This window comes from Salvelinus sp. IW2-2015, unplaced genomic scaffold (assembly GCF_002910315.2).
Source record: "Salvelinus sp. IW2-2015 unplaced genomic scaffold, ASM291031v2 Un_scaffold4926, whole genome shotgun sequence".
Lineage (NCBI taxonomy): Eukaryota > Metazoa > Chordata > Actinopteri > Salmoniformes > Salmonidae > Salvelinus > Salvelinus sp. IW2-2015.
Window position 1 is genome coordinate 18553 of NW_019946195.1, and position 18631 is coordinate 37183.

At 41.8% G+C, this 18631-nt stretch overlaps 1 protein-coding gene and 4 long non-coding RNA genes across 8 annotated transcripts in view; 2 read left to right on the forward strand and 3 right to left on the reverse strand.

Moving 5' to 3' along the window:
• Positions 1-4139: 4139 nt before the first annotated feature.
• Positions 4140-18631, reverse strand: part of LOC112077804 (troponin I, fast skeletal muscle-like) — a gene marked incomplete at its 5' end in the record, with an annotated part of 19967 nt that continues 5475 nt past the window's right edge. The window contains one exon of the mRNA XM_070441831.1: positions 4140-4869. Coding sequence (XP_070297932.1) covers positions 4783-4869 — 87 coding nt within the window. The remainder of the gene's footprint in view (positions 4870-18631) is intronic.
• Positions 5209-11648, forward strand: LOC139026493 (uncharacterized). Its single transcript, XR_011478301.1, has 3 exons — positions 5209-5237; positions 11329-11388; positions 11531-11648. It is a non-coding gene; the product is annotated as an uncharacterized lncRNA (long non-coding RNA).
• On the forward strand, positions 9218-10023 carry LOC139026494 (uncharacterized). Of its 4 annotated transcripts, XR_011478303.1 has the most exons (4): positions 9218-9495; positions 9536-9682; positions 9761-9838; positions 9991-10023. It is a non-coding gene; the product is annotated as an uncharacterized lncRNA (long non-coding RNA). The 4 variants fall into 4 exon arrangements; XR_011478302.1 differs by lacking the exon at positions 9991-10023 and having other exon boundaries at positions 9761-9903; XR_011478304.1 differs by lacking the exon at positions 9991-10023 and having other exon boundaries at positions 9574-9682; positions 9761-9903.
• Positions 14558-16570, reverse strand: LOC112077803 (uncharacterized). Its single transcript, XR_011478300.1, has 2 exons — positions 15694-16570; positions 14558-14591 (listed from the first exon to the last, which is right to left on the reverse strand). It is a non-coding gene; the product is annotated as an uncharacterized lncRNA (long non-coding RNA).
• On the reverse strand, positions 17076-18631 carry LOC112077802 (uncharacterized). The gene is made up of 3 exons (XR_011478299.1): positions 18543-18631; positions 17407-17440; positions 17076-17138 (listed from the first exon to the last, which is right to left on the reverse strand). It is a non-coding gene; the product is annotated as an uncharacterized lncRNA (long non-coding RNA).

Genomic DNA, 18631 nt, shown 5'->3' on the forward strand with positions numbered 1-18631 from the left:
TGTTGTTTGTTCTTAACTGACTTGCCTACTTAAATAAAGGTAAAATAAAAATAAATAGATAAATGTGTTGAGCTAAAAGGGAGATTGTAGACTAAGAACACCCACATACGCCCTCTAGTGGTGAAGGATTGGACAGATCAGGACACGGGTGTGGGCTGTGATCGCTAGGATTACAGCTTCAGGCAAATGTAACCTGCGGAAACCCCTTGAATATCTCTGTAAATTATGTATAATACATATCATGTGGAGAGCAGCAGCCAATCAGCATTTTATCTCCAGTCATTGAAATAATAATGGAACTGAGAATTTACATTCACTCAATCAATCGTTCAACATGAGCTCAGATGTACAACTTTACGGATTTGTAAACAAGTCCAAAGCATGAGCCCAAACCACTAGTCACGCCTCATTCTGACCTCAACCATGACATGGTCATATTTAACCTCTAGACACGCCTCATTCTGACCCCAGCCATGACCTGGTCATATGTAACCACTAGACACGCCCCATTCTGACCTCAACCATGACCTGGTCATATGTAGCCACTAGACACGTCATATTCTCGAACACAATTCCGTTATATAATTCCAAATCCGTAACATTACTCCTAACATTGGAATCTTCAAAAACAAAATGGCCGTAGGAATACCAATGTTCCCCTCTGGAAGTCCATCCACCATCACTCCCAAAGATAGCTGTGAAGGAATCCCCCCATGTCTCAGAGGAGTCCCCCCAGTCTGTATCTCTCTCTCTGTGTGTGTGTGTGTGTGTGTGTGTGTGTGTGTGTGTGTGTGTGTGTGTGTGTGTGTGTGTGTGTGTGTGTGTGTGTGTGTGTGTGTGTGTGTGTGTGTGTGTGTGTGTGTGTGTGTGTGTGTGTGTGTGTGTGTGTGTGTGTGTGTGTGTGTGTGTGTGTGTGTGTGTGTGCATCATACCATCTAGTGGAGGAAAAGCACAATGGATTATGTTTATATTTTATATTATATTTCCTACAATGTTATAATTACATCATAATTTGGCCATTCCCCATAAAATGTTTTCATTTGCGTATTTTTATTTATTATTAATATACAGTTCGTTAGGAAAGTATTCAGACCACTCGACTTTTTCCAAATTTTGTTAAGTAACAGCCTTGTCTAAAATGGATTAAATAAATACAACATCCTCATCAATATACACACAATACCCCATAATGACAAAGTGAAAAACTGTTTTTAGAATTTCTTGCAAATTATCTTTAGAGCTCCGAGACAGCATTGTGTCGAGGCACAGATCTGGGGAAGGGTAACAAAACATTTCTGCAGCATTGAATCCCCAAGAACACATGGGCCTCCAGCATTCTTAAATGGAAGAAGTTTGGAACCGCCAAAACTCTTCCTAGAGCTGGCCGCCCTGCCAAACTGAGCAATCGGGGAGAAGGGCCTTGGTCAGGGAGGTGACCAACATCCCAATGGTCACTCTGACAGAGCTCCAGAGTTCCTCTGTGGAGATGGGAGAACCTTCCAGAAGGACAAACATCTCTGCAGAACTCCACCAATCAGGCCTTTATGGTTGGGTGCCAGACAGAAGCCACTCCTCAGTAAAAGGCACATGACAGCCCGCTTGGAGTTTGCCAAAAAGCACCTAAAGGATTCTCAGACCATGAGAAACAATATCTCCTGGTCTGATGAAACCAAAGTGAACTCTTTGGCCTGAATGCCAAGCTTCACGTCTGGAGGAATCCTGGCACCATCCCTACGGTGAAGCATGGTGGTGGCAGCATCATGCTGTGGGGATGTTTTTCAGCGGCAGGACTGGGAGACTAGTCAGGGTCGAGGGAAAGATGAACGGAGCAAAGTACAGAGAGATCTTTGATGAAACCTGCTCCAGAGCGCTCAGGACCTCAGACTGGGGCAAAAGTTCACCTTCTAACAGGACAACGACCCAAACACATAGCCAAGACATCACCGGATTGGCTTCGAGACAAGTCTCTGAATGTCCTTGAGTGGCCAAGCCAGAGCCCGAACTGTTAACCCGATCGAACATCTCTGGAGAGACCTGAAATAGCTGTGCCGCGACGCTCCCCATCCACCCTGACAGAGCTTGAGAGAATCTGCAGAGAAGAATGGGATAAACTCCACCAAATACAGGTGTGCCAAGCTTGTAGCGTCATACCCAAGAAGACTCAAGGCTGTAACGCTACCAAAGGTGCTTCAACAAAGTACTGAGGAAAGAGTCTGAATACTAAATGTGATATTCCAATATTTCCCCAAATTTCTAAAAAACTTGTTTTTGCTTTGTCATTATGGGGTATTGTGATGTCATTATGGGTATTGTGATGTCATTATGGGGTATTGTGTGTAGATTGATGGGGGGGGGGGGGGTGAAACGATTTAATCAATATTAGAATAAGGCTGTAACACAATGTGGAAAAAGTCAAGGTGTCTAATCACTTTCCGAAAGCACTGTATTCCATTTAACAGACTCTTTTATCCAAATCAACTTACAGCAGTGGCGGTTGGTACCGTTGAAGATGAGGGAGGATGATACATTTTTTATGAGCATGGCTTTATATCTATTACAGCATAGTGGATGACTGTCATGATATTCCATTCACACAGTTCAATGTAACATCGATAGGTTTAGATACTACATGATACTCATATTTCCCTGTACACATCATGAGGTCGCTACAACCTAGCCTATGAATGAAAGTTTACAATGTAGGTGCACAGGCCGAGATACAAAATTACAAAAAATACAAAAATGTAAGTTGACAGACAGGTGTAATCATTAGTCCAACAGTTGCAAACGAGCGTTTCATTGGTCAAATTAGGAATGTTTATCCAGGTTTCGTTCCGTTTGCTTCCGTTTAGATTTTTTTAAGATTTTTTTTTCTCGACAGAATCGGCTGAGTGAAACACCCCTGATCAAACATAGCAGCCAGATTGTTGTATAATTCCCTCTGGCATCTACGTACTCTCCTCGTCTCACCTTTACCTTCACGTGTGGACTTCAGTGCACAACACGTCAGCTGTCTGTGACCAGGCGAAAAAACCTTTCCAAGTCAAACCTTCATATCATAACGCTAACTGCTACACACAGCCTAATTGTTGTCACCATATTAGCTAACGTCAAGTCAACAACATAGCTACTAGAACTAACACGTTAGTAAACCTGCTACAATCATACAGTACAGTGCACAGTTAGCAGCAAGCAGTTTAGCAGTTTACACCGGCAGGCCACGGTGACAATAACTGAATCAAACCAAACGCTTACCTTGACTTGGAAGAGTTCCGTTGTTGGATAGCCATAGCCAGCCAAGTAACATAGCATCCTTCTCTGCATTCGCTAGCTAAGTAACTGAAAGTTAAATAAATAATAAATATATTAGCCTCCTCTCTCTCCTCATCCTCTCTCTCTCTCTCTCTCTCTCTCTCTCTCTCTCTCTCTCTCTCTCTCTCTCTCTCTCTCTCTCTCTTCTCTCTCTCTCTCTCTCTCTCTCTTCTCTCTCTCTCTCTCTCTCCTCTCTCTCTCTCTCTCTTGCTTCTCCTTGATTTTTGAAGAAATTCATTAGTTCATAACTGTTCAACTATTGTCTTTCTCTCTCTTTGAGTCAACTACTCACTACATTTGATGCACTGCAGTGCTAGCTAGCTGTAGCTTATGCTTTCAGTACTAGATTAATTCTCTGATCCTTTGATTGGGTGGACAACATGTCAGTTCATGCTGCAAGAGCTCTGATAGGTTGGAGGACGTCCTGTGGAAGTCGTCATAATTTCTGTGTAAGTCTATGGAAGGGGGTGACAACCATGAGCCTCCGGGGTTTTGTATTGAAGTCAATGTACCCAGAGGAGGACGGAAGCTAGCTGTCCTCCGGCTACACCATGGTGCTACTCTACAGAGTGCTGTTGAGGCTACTGTAGACCTTCAATGCAAAAAAAATGTTTTAATCAATTATTTGGTGACGTGAATATATTTTGTATAGTTTTATCTAAAAAGGATAGCATTTTTAATGTTTCGCAATTTTTATTTTTATGAAATTCACTGAGGAGGATGGTCCTCCACTTCCTCCTTTGAGGAGCCTCCTCTGACTCACAGTCACGCATGCACACATTTTACAATTTGGCCATTTCCTTCATTATAAAAAAGAAATAACAACATTGAAGTATTTTCTTTTATTAGACAGAGTAGAGTGAATAGGAATGACAGGAGGAGAATGTATCATACAGGGCAGGCGACGGGTCAGATTCAAACCCACGTCCACTCTGGTTACATTATGGTCTATAGGTGGCAGCACTAACCGCTACATTCTGGTCATTTAGCAGACTCTGTTCCAGATCCACTCAGGCAGCTGACAAATCAACACAGATACGTATTGTTACTGATGTTTATGTCGTGCTGTGCTGTGTACTGTGTACACTGGGGTGTGTTTGATGTATGTGTTTTTAAGTGAGCCGCCCTCTTGGCCTGGTCTCCCTTGTGAAAGAGGTCTCCTGACATCGATGGTACTTCTTGGATAAATAACGTTTAAATAAATAGAAAATGTTCACTTCTCTTCATATACATGATCTAGTAGATGAATACATTGGGGTATGCATGATAGGGGTTACCTATGGTAACTGCTGCTACTAGTACTACTTCCTGTATTCACACTTTACTACTATCCTGGGCAATCACCCATTCTTCCTCATCCTGAGCAAACACGGCCGTGGGGGAAGGGGGGGGGGTAGATTGAAATGGAGGATGTTATCAGATGAGACATATGAACACAAATACAGATATTGGGGGACTTGTTTAAGGGTCTTAAGGGTCGGACTCAAACATCTTCTTTCTACCATCCATGCCAGCTTTGTCCTCAATGTTCTTACGCCAGTCAGCTGCATCTTTCACCTGTGGAGTTCGAGAAGGGAGAGGAGATGGGAGGAGGAGAGGAGGAGGAGAGGAGAGGAGAGGAAGAGAGGAGAGGAGAGAGAGGAGAGGAGAGAGAGGAGAGGAGAGGAGAGGAGAGGAGAGGAGATTGGATTGGAATGAGGTTGATAAGGTGGTTGTGATGACCCTGATATATAATTGTGTAAGGCAGTCTGTCAGTTCTATATCTAGCATGGGGCCTCTTGGACACCTCTAACTCTCCTCAGTAAAAAAAGCAACCCTACTCTTCCTTGACTCCTTCTTGACTTGCTTCAGGTTGGACCAGATCCATGGAACCTTGTGTTGTGAGAGCGCAGCGCAAGCCTGGGGCATAGCGTCAGCAGACATAAGTATTTCTTCAGGACGGGCTTCTTAGACTTTCCTTTCAGGTCTTGTAGTTTTATCTTCAGATCCTCAATCTGAACGAGAGAGCGAGAAGAGAGGAGCGAGAGAGACAGAAGAGAGACAGAGAGAGAGAGACAGAGACAGAGATAGGAAGAGACGAGAGAGACAGAGAGAGACAGCGGAGAGACAGAGAAGAGAGAGGAGAGGAGAGAGCAGAGAGAGAGACAGAGAGAGAGACAGAGAGAGGAAAGGAGAGAGAGAGCATGTTGTCGTCAGTGAAATCCCCCTTTATACTGAAGAAACCATTTGTCAGGGATACCTTTGATGAAATGTAACTAATCCCCTATCGGACTTGGCTACTTTGCTTTGCGTGTCATATCTCTGTTCAATCCACTGCAATACATCTGCTGGTGGAGCTTCTTGCACAGATCCTAGAGAGAGATAGAGAGGACAAGAGCGAGAGGCGAGAGAGAGAGGAGAGAAAGAGAGAGAGAGGAAGAGCGAGAGGAGGAGAGAGAGAGCGAGAGAGGAGAGGAGAGAGAGAGCGGAGAGAGAGAGAGAGAGCGGAGCGAGAGAGAGAGAGAGGAGAGGAGCGAGGAGAGAAGAGAGAGAGAGAGAGAAGAGAGAGATGTAAGCGAGTAATTTAAAGAAAATGAGGAGATATTTTTGAAATTATATTAATATTATAACTGAATATCCTGGAAAGCTACAATCAGCTTGATTTTGTTCCACCCTTACTTTAACACCGCTGATTGAGGATAGTCAGCTGCTCTCAGGACATGATGGCTGAATCAGTTGTGTTATAGTGGGGCTGGAGCAAAAACTGCACACCAGTAGCTCTCCATAGGTTGGTCACACAGCTTCCTCGTTCTTCATACATGGAGTTTACTGCAGGATTCCGAGGCGGCGGAGAGGGAGGGACATAGTCTCATGCCGATTGTACCTGTATTTTTGTCTCCTCTGCCTTGGATGGCGCCTATCATCCTATGAACCACACTGGGCAATTGGAGATCAAGCTCTGGGGGCAATTAGCAAGGGGGGAAGTGGTCGTGTACCCAGAGACAAATTGGTTAGCGACAGTTTGAATATCAGAAATGTCAGTGTTTTTACATGTACATTTTGTAATCATTTGCTTTTGGAATTACGAAGTTGGGCTTAGTAGTTACAATCGCCTGTCACACTCCCAGGAGGAACATGTTTTTATTTATTATTCTGGGGATTCTAGATTTTTGTAAAATCATTGTATTACTAGATTTTGGTTTTGGATTGTGATAATGATATATAAAAGTCAAGTCTTTAAACAAAATGTAAGTTTAGAGTGGCCTAGAGTATTTCGGCCGGCCCTGTGAAGACGTAGTATTATGTACACCGTAAGGCTTGTTGTTGAGGCGTTAGGTTCTCCCAGATGGGAGACAGCTTGCTTACCTTGAGAATGGTTGCCGTGCGACTGGACGACATCTTTTTACATTCAGAGAACGAGTTAGATGGGGGGGGGGGGGGGGGGTTGGGGGGAGGAAAACATGAGTTGGGATACACACAGCTTTAAGAGCTTGGGATGAAAACCACAAATTACAGTTGATGTCTGAATGTCCTGAAGATCACCAAAAAGTTGACATGTATAATATATGGAATTCTTGATTCTTAAAAGATATTTCAATAAAATGAAACATGTTGAAAGAGCTGTAAATGTAAATTTAACAGAATCAGTACATACTCTGACATCTTGGCCGGTGGTTGATGTCACTTCCTTTGAAGAGAGATATGAATAAGTTGTCAGCGTTTTGAAGACATAATTGTTATGGCATTAACTCAATGTATTTAGTATTTTTATTTGTGGGTTTCTTTTAAACACAGCATACAGGGTGAGAGGGGCACACAACCATCTCTACATTTAGACAGGGTGTGGGTAAGGCAGTTGTTTGTTTGTATTTTGTGTGTTTTTTTTGGTGTGGCTGTTTGGTGGGTGGTGGGGGGGGGGGTAAGCTGATAACACCTCGAACCAACAGCTGAGAATCTCCTCCTGCCCGCTTCCTGTGGATTTCCTTAAAGTGTCCCAAGACAGGGTGCAGCAAAGGGGCCAACACACGTCCCAGAAAAACCTGGCTGGGCTGTGCGGCTTGTCTGACAGACTAGACCAGCGATCATAAGCATGTAAGTCTGGACACTGAGTGTACTTCTAGTTTGTCTTCTAATCTTTTAAATGGTTTGATTTTAGAAGAGTGTTTTCTGACATATCTGAGGGACAAAAATAGTTTGTTCTGCCACCTCAAAAATGTCTAAAAATATATACAGAAGTTTACAGTGATAAAGAAAATCTGTCTTCAATTAATCAATCTGTACCTACGTCAGTTAGACTGGATAATAACCAGGAAGTTTAAAACTATTATTCCAAATAAGTGTGTATAACAAAGATCATGCATTCATTAAATCATGGAATCCATGATGTTCAGATAACCAGTAAAGGACTAAGGTAATAACGTAAATCAGAGTACTTTAATTTACAGTATTAACAAATAATGATTCTCGCTGGATATATCAAGTGGTCAAATCCAAACTAGGAAACTGAAATCTCTCGTCAAGTAAGAGAGGGAACGACTGAGAGCGGATCACAGACTAGCGAGTTCGCTGTTCCAGGAAGGGCAGTGGGCCGTCACTGATACATAGCCCTGCAATCTCTGCCCAAAAAACCGCAGCATCTTGAAGAATGGCAAAGAACACGACAGGCGGAACAACGGACCGGAACAGCAAAACATCGAACCAGCAAGAATCTGCCGAACACAGAGGACAGAAGCGGGTAAACAGAGGGAGAACATATGGACTCCATAACGCAGCAGGCAGCACCAATAGGCGGAGCAGGTGGAATGAAAAGAGGTAAATGAAGTCGGTTGGGAGAGAGAAACAGCTGGGAGCAGGCGAACGAGTACGAGTAGAGAGAGAGAGCGTCGGAGACAGGGAGCCAAAGACAGGCGAAAGAACCTAATAAGACCAGCAGAGGTAGCACATGAGGGACAAGACATGATCAAACGACGCTAAAAACAGTGAAAAAATCATAACTCCTCACTAAATGTTCAGTATAACAGTAAACTATAAGAATAACATCTTGGCTATTTCTCCTAAAAACCTTCTTCTCCTTGTGAAGTCAGAGTTGAGAATCATTTTAACATTTCATTAAAAAAAAAAAAAACTCCTTAGAAAGTCAAAGGCTTCTACCAGCAGTAACATTTCTGTGTTCCGTGAGATGGATGGATGCATGTTCTAATTGATACATGCCAGTTGAATGTTCAGGATACGCGCAACCTACTAGTATAGCAATCCTGATTCCAACAGTGGTGATAGGAGACATACGCATGAAACAGACACCGTGACGTGTCAAAGTAAGACAAGGTACTGCATCTTTTCTTTTTAAGTATAGCACAGCACCGAAGCTGTCTTTTAATTTTCATTTTTAACATGGGTGGTAACAATGCTTGTAAAGTTAATACCATGTTAACACATTTTTTCAGTGCGTAGATCTATGGTGTACTATGTGTGGTGATAATTACAGTTAGCTAAAGAGCAATGCCTGACTTAGTAATCAAAGTGACTACTGAATCTCTACTGAATGCAGAGTTGAAACCAAGACAGGAGATAGAAGACAGGAATGGGAGGAATCTCACCTAGGAAGAAGAGAGCGTTTGCAGGATGGAGGGATGAGTGACTGAGATTGTCAAGCCAGGGAGGAGAAATATGATGAAGTGTATATATAGGCACAGTTCTGGGATCAGCTGTCTGTTTAACCCTAAAAGCGCCAACAGGGGTACATTTTGACCTCAAGGGCACAAAAACGTTCATAATTTAAAGACGCCTTTTTTTGTCCTTCTGAAGTTTAAGGACTTGTCAAGCAACTAATAACCAACAAAAACACACCATGTACAATGATTTCTATGTTAATTAATATTGGTGGAAATTAAAAAGCTGGAAAATCTCTTTAGTGAGACGGGAGAGGTAGGGAGTAACCAGATGAAATCAGAGATAGACAGAGAGGTAGGAGATAACCAGATGAAATCAGAGATAGACAGAAGGTAGGGAGTAACCAGATGAAATCAGAGATAGACAGAGAGTAGGAGTAACCAGATGAAATCAGAGATAGACAGAGAGGTAGGGAGTAACCAGATGAAATCAGAGAAAGACAGAGAAGGGTAGGAGTAACCGATGAAAATCAGAGATAGACAGAGAGGTAGGGAGTAACCAGATGAAATCAGAGATAGACAGAGAGGTAGGGGAGTAACAGCATGAAATCAGAGATAGACAGAGACGGTAGGAGTAACCAGATGAAATCAGAGATAGACAGAGAGTAGGGAGTAACCAGATGAAATCAGAGATAGACAGAGAGGTAGGGAGTAACCAGATGAAATCAGAGATAGACAGAGAGGTAGGGAGTAACCAGATGAAATCAGAGATAGACAGAGAGGTAGGGAGTAACAGATGAAAATCAGAGATAGACAGAGAAGTGGGAGTAACCAGATGAAATCAGAGATAGACAGAAGAGGTAGGGAGTAACCAGATGAAATCAGAGATAGACAGAGAGGTAGGGAGTAACCAGATGAAATCAGAGATAGACAGAGAGGTAGGAGTAACCAGATGAAATCAGAGATAGACAGAGAGTAGGGAGTAACCAGATGAAATCAGAGATAGACCAGAGAGGCAGAGTAACCAGATGAAATCAGAGAATAGACAGAGAAGTAGGAGTAACCAGATGAATCAGAGATAGACAGAGAGGTAGGGAGTAACCAGATGAAATCAGAATAGACAGAGAAGTAGGAGTAACCAGATGAGACAGAGAGCTGCTGATGTCCAGTGTGACCCCGAGGAGCCGTATTGTTAGCCACACCTGCTGCAGCTCTAAACAGCTGGTGATCTGACAGAGTTAGATTCTGCCCTTCCTGACCCATGTGACCCCAGTAAGCCGTCTTCGGTCGCCACACCTGCTGGTGTGTTTATTGGTCAGGCTGGTTCTGCTGACTGGGAGGTTCTCCAAACAGACTGGTTAAGCCAACGTCAACTCCTCAGTGTGCATTTTGTGGTCCCTTCCAAACGTTGTACCCCTTGAACACTTCAATATTACTATCGCCATGTAATTTCAACAGCCGGTTAAACCATCAGGACGGGTCAACTGGTCTGCTGTTGTGGAGCGTAACAGTAGTGACGCCACAAATCACAAAAAACACTTTCTATTAGCTGACCAGGGTTTATTTGATGACAATTAGTATAAATATTGCACAATATCATTTTTTGGGGAGTCACGTAACTGTTTTGTGTTACGTGTGAAACAAAAGACTAGATATCCAAGGGGACAAACCGAAATCCCAACACATAGCTCCGTCAACGGTGGAGTATTTGATTATACACGTGGATATTGTCAGAAGAGTTCCAGAAGGTTTCGTTTCTACTCCTTATGAGTCTCAAACATCTTCTTTCTGTCTGATTGTCTTCGATGTTCTTACGCCAGTCACCCACAGCATCTTTGTCCTGAGTGGAAGAATGGCAAGTTAAGGTACACGAGTGAAAATGTTATTTTGAAAGATATAACATTGGTGTTTCGGCAGTGGGATCCTCTCAGTTTAGCATGATTCACATTCGAGTTTGGGTGAAAGGTTTTACAGTTGTCGCTGCTTAGAGATAGGCCTATTCTGGGAGACATGTCTTTTGAAAGGTTTCACAGTTGTCGCTGCTTAGAGATAGGCCTATTCTGGGAGACATTGTCTTTGAAAGGTTTCACAGTTGCGCTGCTTAGAGATAGGCCTATACTGGGAGACATTGTTCCTTGAAAGGTTGACTTAGTGATATGGGAGTGGGATCCTGTAGAACAGCTACAGAACAGACACATTCGTGGACGAGGCTTTAAAATAAAACGTTCAATTATTTACCCAGGTAAATAGTAACGTTACAGTCGGTATAGTAACCATTAAGCTAAACTATAATGATTTCTTATGTCCAGAACAACACTCACCTCCTCCTTGACCTCCTTCCTTGACTTGCTTCAGGTTGCACCTCAGATCCATGGACACCTTGTGTTTGGAGACCCAGCAGAGCCTGGAGCATAGCGTGCAGACACAGCTACTTTCTTCAGGACGGGCTTCCGGAACTTTCCATTCAGTTCAACTACCTTCATCTCAAGTCCTCAACCTGTTTGGAATCAACAGGAAGCACTTATCACCACACAGACGTTGACTGCCAAACGCCAAACATCGTTGAACTACGTGTTACTCCTGTGGCTCTGTCTTAGACAGTCAGTTAATAATATGAGTACAGTGTGTAGAACTCCTCACCTCCTTCTCGGACTTGGTCACCTTGGTGACATGTCGTATCTCTCCTCATCAACCCTCTCGATCTTCTGATGGAGCTTCTGCACAAGTCCTGAAGAGAAGAGCAGAGAGAGAGAGAGATTGAGAAAGAGAGAAAAGAGACGGAGAGAGAGAGAGAGAGAGAGAGAGAGAGAGGAGAGAGAGAGAGAGAGAGAAGAGAGAGAAGAGAGAAGAGAGAGACAGAAGAGAGAGAAGAGCAGAGAGACAGAGAGAGAGGACAGAGAGAAGAGAGACAGAGAGACAGAGAGACAGAGAGACAGAGAGAGAGAGGAGAGACGGAAAGAGAGAGAGAGACAGACAGAGAGGAGAGACAGAGAGACAGGAAGAGAAGGAGAAGAGAGAGAGAGAGAGAGAGAGAGAGAGAGAAGAGAGAAGAGAGAGAGAGAGAGGGGGGGAGTTTGGCTTACTGCTAATAGCTTACCGTGAGCTCTGCCATGCATACCAACAATTTGGGCAGGGCAGTTCTCCTCCATGTACCTGGCCTTCTCTGCCTCAGCCTCGACCTCCTCAGCCTCGAGCAAGCCGGCAGCGATCTGGAGCATCAAGCCTGTACGGGGGGGGGGGAGTATCACGCGGCCACTCTTGCTTGTCTAGGGTGTCTATATCAATCATGTATTCATATCACTTGAAGGTCTCTAGATGGACAGAGCTCCAGGTGAAGTGTTGTGATGTAAGCTTTCAGGGTTGGTTCTATCCTCAACTCTTACTAGAAACTGCACTCCGCTGATCCATGCGACACATCTGCAACAAGTCGACAAGGTCTACTACTTGGTGTGTGTGTGTGGTTGTGGGTGTTGTGTGTGTCTGTGTGGTGTGTGTGTGTGTGTGTGTGTGTGTGTGTTTGGGGGGGCTAACACTGTCTGGATCACATAACATTTACCCCTTGACCACTCAGTGTGTGAATATCTACTCTCGTCCAACTTCCAAGCATTTGACCCCTTGACCCCTGAAAATGACATAGCCATGCAGTAAAGTCAGCATGGAAATCAGTCTGTGAAGTCATGCAGGTTTTCTCTGGTGTGGTGTACATGTTCAATCTAAGCCTGGACAACTTTATGACAGAAGTCTTTGAACAGAAGGTCTTTATAGAACAGAAGGTCTTTATAGAACAGAAGGTCTTTAATAGAACTAAGGTCTTTATAGAACAGAAGGTCTTTATAGAACATGAAGAGTCTTTATAGAACATGAAGGTCTTTATAGAACAGAAGGTCTTAGAGAACATTGAACGGTTTTATAGAACAGAAGGTCTTTATAGAAGAAGGTCTTTATAGAACAGAAGGTCTTTATAGAACATTTAAGGTTATAGAACAGAAGGTCTTTATAGAACATGAAGTCTTTATAGAACAGAAGGTCTTTATAGAACAGAAGGTCTATATAGACAGAAGGTCTTTATAGGTAATGAAGGTCTTTATAGAATCAGAGTCCTATGAACAGAAGGTCTTTATAGAACAGAAGGTCTTTACTAGAACAAAGGTCTTATAGAACGAAGTCTTTATAAGAACAGAAGGTCTTTATAGAAACAGAAGGTCTTTATAGAACAGAGTCTTTATAGAACAGAAGGTCTTTATAGAACGAAGGTTTCTTTATAGAACAGAAGGTCTTTATAGAACAGAAAGGTCTTTATAGAACATGAAGGTCTTTATAGAACAGAAGGTCTTTATAGAACAGAGTCTTTATAGACAGAGGTCTTTATTAGAACATGAAGCTTAATGAGACACAGAAGGTCTTTATAGAACAGAAGGTCTTCTGATTAGAACAGAAGGTCTTTAAGAACAGAAGGTCTTTATAGAACATGAAGGTCTTTATAGAACAAGGTCTTATAGAACAGAGGTCTTTATAGAAACTTGAAGGTCTTTATAGAACAGAAGGTCTTTATAGAACATGAAGGTCTTTATAGAACAGAAAGTCTTTATAGAACACGAAGGGTCTTTATAGAAAGAATCTTTATAGAACAGAAGGTCTCTTATAGAACATGAAGGTCTTTAATAGAACAAGAGGTCTATAAGAACAGAAGTCTTTATAGAACAGAAGTCTTTATAGACAGAGGTCTTTATAGAACATGAAGGTCTTTATAGAACAGAAGGTCTTTATAGAACAGAAGGTCTTTATAGAACAGAAGTCTTTATAGAACATGAAGGTCTTTATAGAACAGAAGGTCTTTATAGAACAGAAGGTCTTTATAGAACTGAAGCGTCTTTATAGAACGAGCTTCTATAGAACAGGGTCTTTATAGAACAGAAGGTCCTTATATAGAACGATAGCTCTTTTAGAACAGAAGGTCTTATATGAACAGAAGTTCTTTATAGAACAGAAGGTCTTTATAAGAACATGATATGAAGGTCCTTTATAGAACAGCAGGTCTTTATAGAACAGAAGGTCTTATAGAAAAGAAGGTCTTTATAGAACAGAAGGTCTTTTAGAACAGGGTCTTTAAGAACATGACGGTCTTATATAGAACAGAAGTCTTTATAGAACATGAAGGTCCTTGAATAGGAACGCGAGGATTTATAGAACAGAAGCATTTTATGAACATTGAAGTTCTTATAGGACCAGAAGGCTCTTTATAGAAGCAGAAGGTCTTCATAGAACATGAGGGGGTCCGTTATCTAGACATGACAGGCGTGTATTGCTTTTTATAAAACACCATTATGTGGAATGAATGGTGACTCTTACCTCAGGTATTTCCTACGGCTCGTTGTCATCTTTTTGGCTGATGGAAAAACAATCAGGTCATTAACGGACAACTATACAAGGTTCGCGCGACAGAGACAAGCTACTGACGAGTGAAAAACATTTTAGACTTCATTTATACATTACGGTAGGAAAAATTGCAACACTATTGGGAATCATCATAGCATAGTACTAATCAGTTTTACTGCCTGGTTTTCTATGTGGAAAACATGTTCACAGACAGAATATACAGTAGATTAATACAGTATAGAGTAGTATATTTCTCTGTAAACTGAAAAATGTAAACTTACTCAGACATTTTGGCCGGTCGTTTTGTTTTACTTCCTGTGTCAAGAGATGAACAGTAAACAGCTTATTCATTTTGAGCTATTGTTATTTTATGTAGTTTGGGGGTGGTGGGGGGAGAGGGAGGGGGGTAGAAACCAAATATTTCAAGTTTTACCCAATGCAAGTCATGTGCCATTGCATATCAAAAAGAAATGCAACAAACATTCGACAATGAATGGTCAATAATTTGATCACTAATTTGCTTGGATCAGTTTACCCCAACGTAACACAGCAGTCCAACATCGATAGCATAATTCCTGCTGGTGAAAGAGGGAGGGCTTGTTTCCTCTTTGATGAATGTCTTTGAATCTGTACGATATAATCCTGCCCAAGGTTGATATCAAATCAACAAGACTCTCATTTCCTGAAAGCGTTGGTCGTGCAGGAGTCCGTAAGGACTATGACACCAAAACAGGTCGGTTCAGAAAATACAGCTGACATTCACAAAATGTATGTTCAGGAATTTATGAAAATACCCAATTGGATTTTCCGAAAATACCGAATTGAATCTCAACAAATCTATTGGAATAACATCAAATAAGCCATTTGAAGTAAACTGTGAAACGACAACATAAATTCAAGGTTACAATTATAAGACGTACAGTGACTATCCACATCCTACCATGCCAAAGCTATATTTCTGAACGAACTTCAGTCCTTTTTACAACGTTTATGAATTAACAACTGGGCAAACAGAACCACAAGAGCCTTTCAGCAAGACATTCACTCTGAACTACAGTGAAAACAACAGCTGAAAATCAGGCTTTGGATGTATCTCTTCCAACACGTGTCTAAAACACACAGACAAACACCTCTGAATATCCCAACGCCACAAACCCAAGTTTCCTCTTGAGAGAAATAAAGGTACCTTCTATTCTATTCTAAAAGCATTGTAAACTATCAGAGCTCACACACCACACGCAATCTGGTACAAAATCACATCTATTCCCACATGGGATGGACCACACACAATCTGGTCCAAAATCACATCTATCCCCACATGGAATGGACGACACACAATCTGGTACCAACAGATGAATAAATGAATACACAGCACATTCGTTACAGACGGAGCAGAGAAGAAAGAAGAACATCTCACCTGCAAGCCCAGTGAAGATACAAGTAAAGGATGTGGGGATGAGAGCTACAGGCAAGACAGAGACAGGAACAGATTTGGAAAGCTCAGCAGAAAAGCAAAAGGGCAACGTTCTCTGTATGGGAGTGGGGCCAGGTCAGTTCTCTTTATGGGAGTGGGGCCAGGTCAGGGCCAATGGGACAGTTAGTTCCTGAAATACCTCCGCATTCGTAAAACATCTGCCATTGACGTTTCTGATAAGATTTTACTTCAAATATTCCTGACATTAGATTTGGCATTAAATAATCCTGACTTTAGATTTGATTTAAAATAATCCTGACTTTAGATGTGATTTGAAATAATCCTGACTTTAGATTTGATTTAAAATAATCCTGATTTTAGATTTGATTTAAAATAATCCTGACTTTAGATGTGATTTAAAATAATCCTGATTTTAGATTTGATTTAAAATAATCCTGATTTTAGATTTGACTTAATCCTGACTTTTGGTGAAGAGAGCACCCACTATACGTTACCTCATAACTCTGTGTTACCTCATAACTCTGTATTACCTCATAACTCTGTGTTACCTCATAACTCTGTGTTACCTCATAACTCTGTGTTACCTCATAACTCTGTGTTACCTCATAACTCTGTGATACCTCATAATTCTGTGTTACCTCATAATTCTGAATGTGTTTGAAATKCYTCAAGCTCTCAAGTTACTACTACTGGATAAATAAGACAATGACTCTGGTCGCTGCTGGTTTCACGTCTGTTAAACAGAACTCAAGGAACAATCAGCAGGACACTTGATTAGTTTGTAAAATGTCTCCCTGTCAATTGATTGAATTAGACACTTCCAATTAATTCATAACTCTGTGTGATTGGTCAAATGTATTATTAAATTAGTAATTGGTAAACTATAAAGACATTATTGTCAGAGAGTGTCTTGACTGCTTAAACTGGCAGACTGGCTGAGACGAGAAGAGAAGCTGGGGGTAAGAAAGAGAAGGACCCCTCTGAACTGACATGACCCAGAGGTCACACACATGGTGTGATAAATTACCCAACCACCGTTTCAGCCTCCAGTATCAACCACCGTGTCAGCCTCCAGTACCAACCACCGCGTCAGCCTCCAGGATCAACCACCATGTCAGCCTCCAGTACCAACCACCGTGTCAGCCTCCAGGATCAACCACCATGTCAGCCTCCAGTACCAACCACCGTGTCAGCCTCCAGGATCAACCACCATGTCAGCCTCCAGTATCAACCACCGTGTCTTCCTCCAGNGACGGTCTTTATAGAACAGAAGGTCTTTATAGAACATGAAGGTCTATATAGAACCGAAGGTCTATATAGAACAGAAGAACTTTATAGAACATGAAGGTGTATTAACTGTTTATAAAACCATTTTGGATTGAATCCTTACCTTCAGGTAGTTCCTACGGCTCGTTGACATCTTTTTACTGATTGGATAAAACAGATCAGGGTCATTTAAGGGAAATATACAAGGTGTCGCCACAGAGACAGCTACGTGACGATGAAACAATTACGCTAGGAAAAACATTACGGTAGGAAAAATTGCAACACTATTGGGAATCATCATAGCATAGTACTAATCAGTTTTACTGCCTGGTTTTCTATGTGGAAAACATGTTCACAGACAGAATATACAGTAGATGAATACAGTATAGTGTAGTATATTTTTCTGTAAACTGAAAAATGTAAACTTACTCAGACATTTTGGCCGGTCGTTTTGTTTTACTTCCTGTGTCAAGAGATGAACAGTAAACAGCTTATTCATTTTGAGCTATTGTTATTTTATGTAGTTTGGGGGTGGTGGGGGGAGAGGGAGGGGGGTAGAAACCAAATATTTCAGGTTTTACCCAATGCAAGTCATGTGCCATTGCATATCAAAAAGAAATGCAACAAACATTAGACAATGAATGGTCAATAATTTGATCACTAATTTGCTTGGATCAGTTTACCCCAATGTAACACAGCAGTCCAACATCGACAGCATAATTCCTGCTGGTGAAAGAGGGAGGGCTTGTTTCCTCTTTAATGAATGTCTTTGAATCTGTACGATATAATCCTTCCCAAGGTTGATAGCAAATCAACAAGACTCTCATTTCCTGGAAGCGTTGGTCGTGCAGGAGTCCGTAAGGACTATGACACCAAAACAGGTCGGTTCAGAAAATACAGCTGACATTCACAAAATGTATGTTCAGGAATTTATGAAAATACCCAATTGGATTTTCCGAAAATACCGAATTGAATCTCAACAAATCTATTGGAATAACATCAAATAAGCCATTTGAAGTAAACTGTGAAACGACAACATAAATTCAAGGTTACAATTATAAGACGTACAGTGACTATCCACATCCTACCATGCCAAAGCTATATTTCTGAACGAACTTCAGTCCTTTTTACAACGTTTATGAATTAACAACTGGGCAAACAGAACCACAAGAGCCTTTCAGCAAGACATTCACTCTGAACTACAGTGAAAACAACAGCTGAAAATCAGGCTTTGGATGTATCTCTTCCAACACGTGTCTAAAACACACAGACAAACACCTCTGAATATCCCAACGCCACAAACCCAAGTTTCCTCTTGAGAGAAATAAAGGTACCTTCTATTCTATTCTAAAAGCATTGTAAACTATCAGAGCTCACACACCACACGCAATCTGGTACAAAATCACATCTATTCCCACATGGGATGGACCACACACAATCTGGTCCAAAATCACATCTATCCCCACATGGAATGGACGACACACAATCTGGTACCAACAGATGAATAAATGAATACACAGCACATTCGTTACAGACGGAGCAGAGAAGAAAGAAGAACATCTCACCTGCAAGCCCAGTGAAGATACAAGTAAAGGATGTGGGGATGAGAGCTACAGGCAAGACAGAGACAGGAACAGATTTGGAAAGCTCAGCA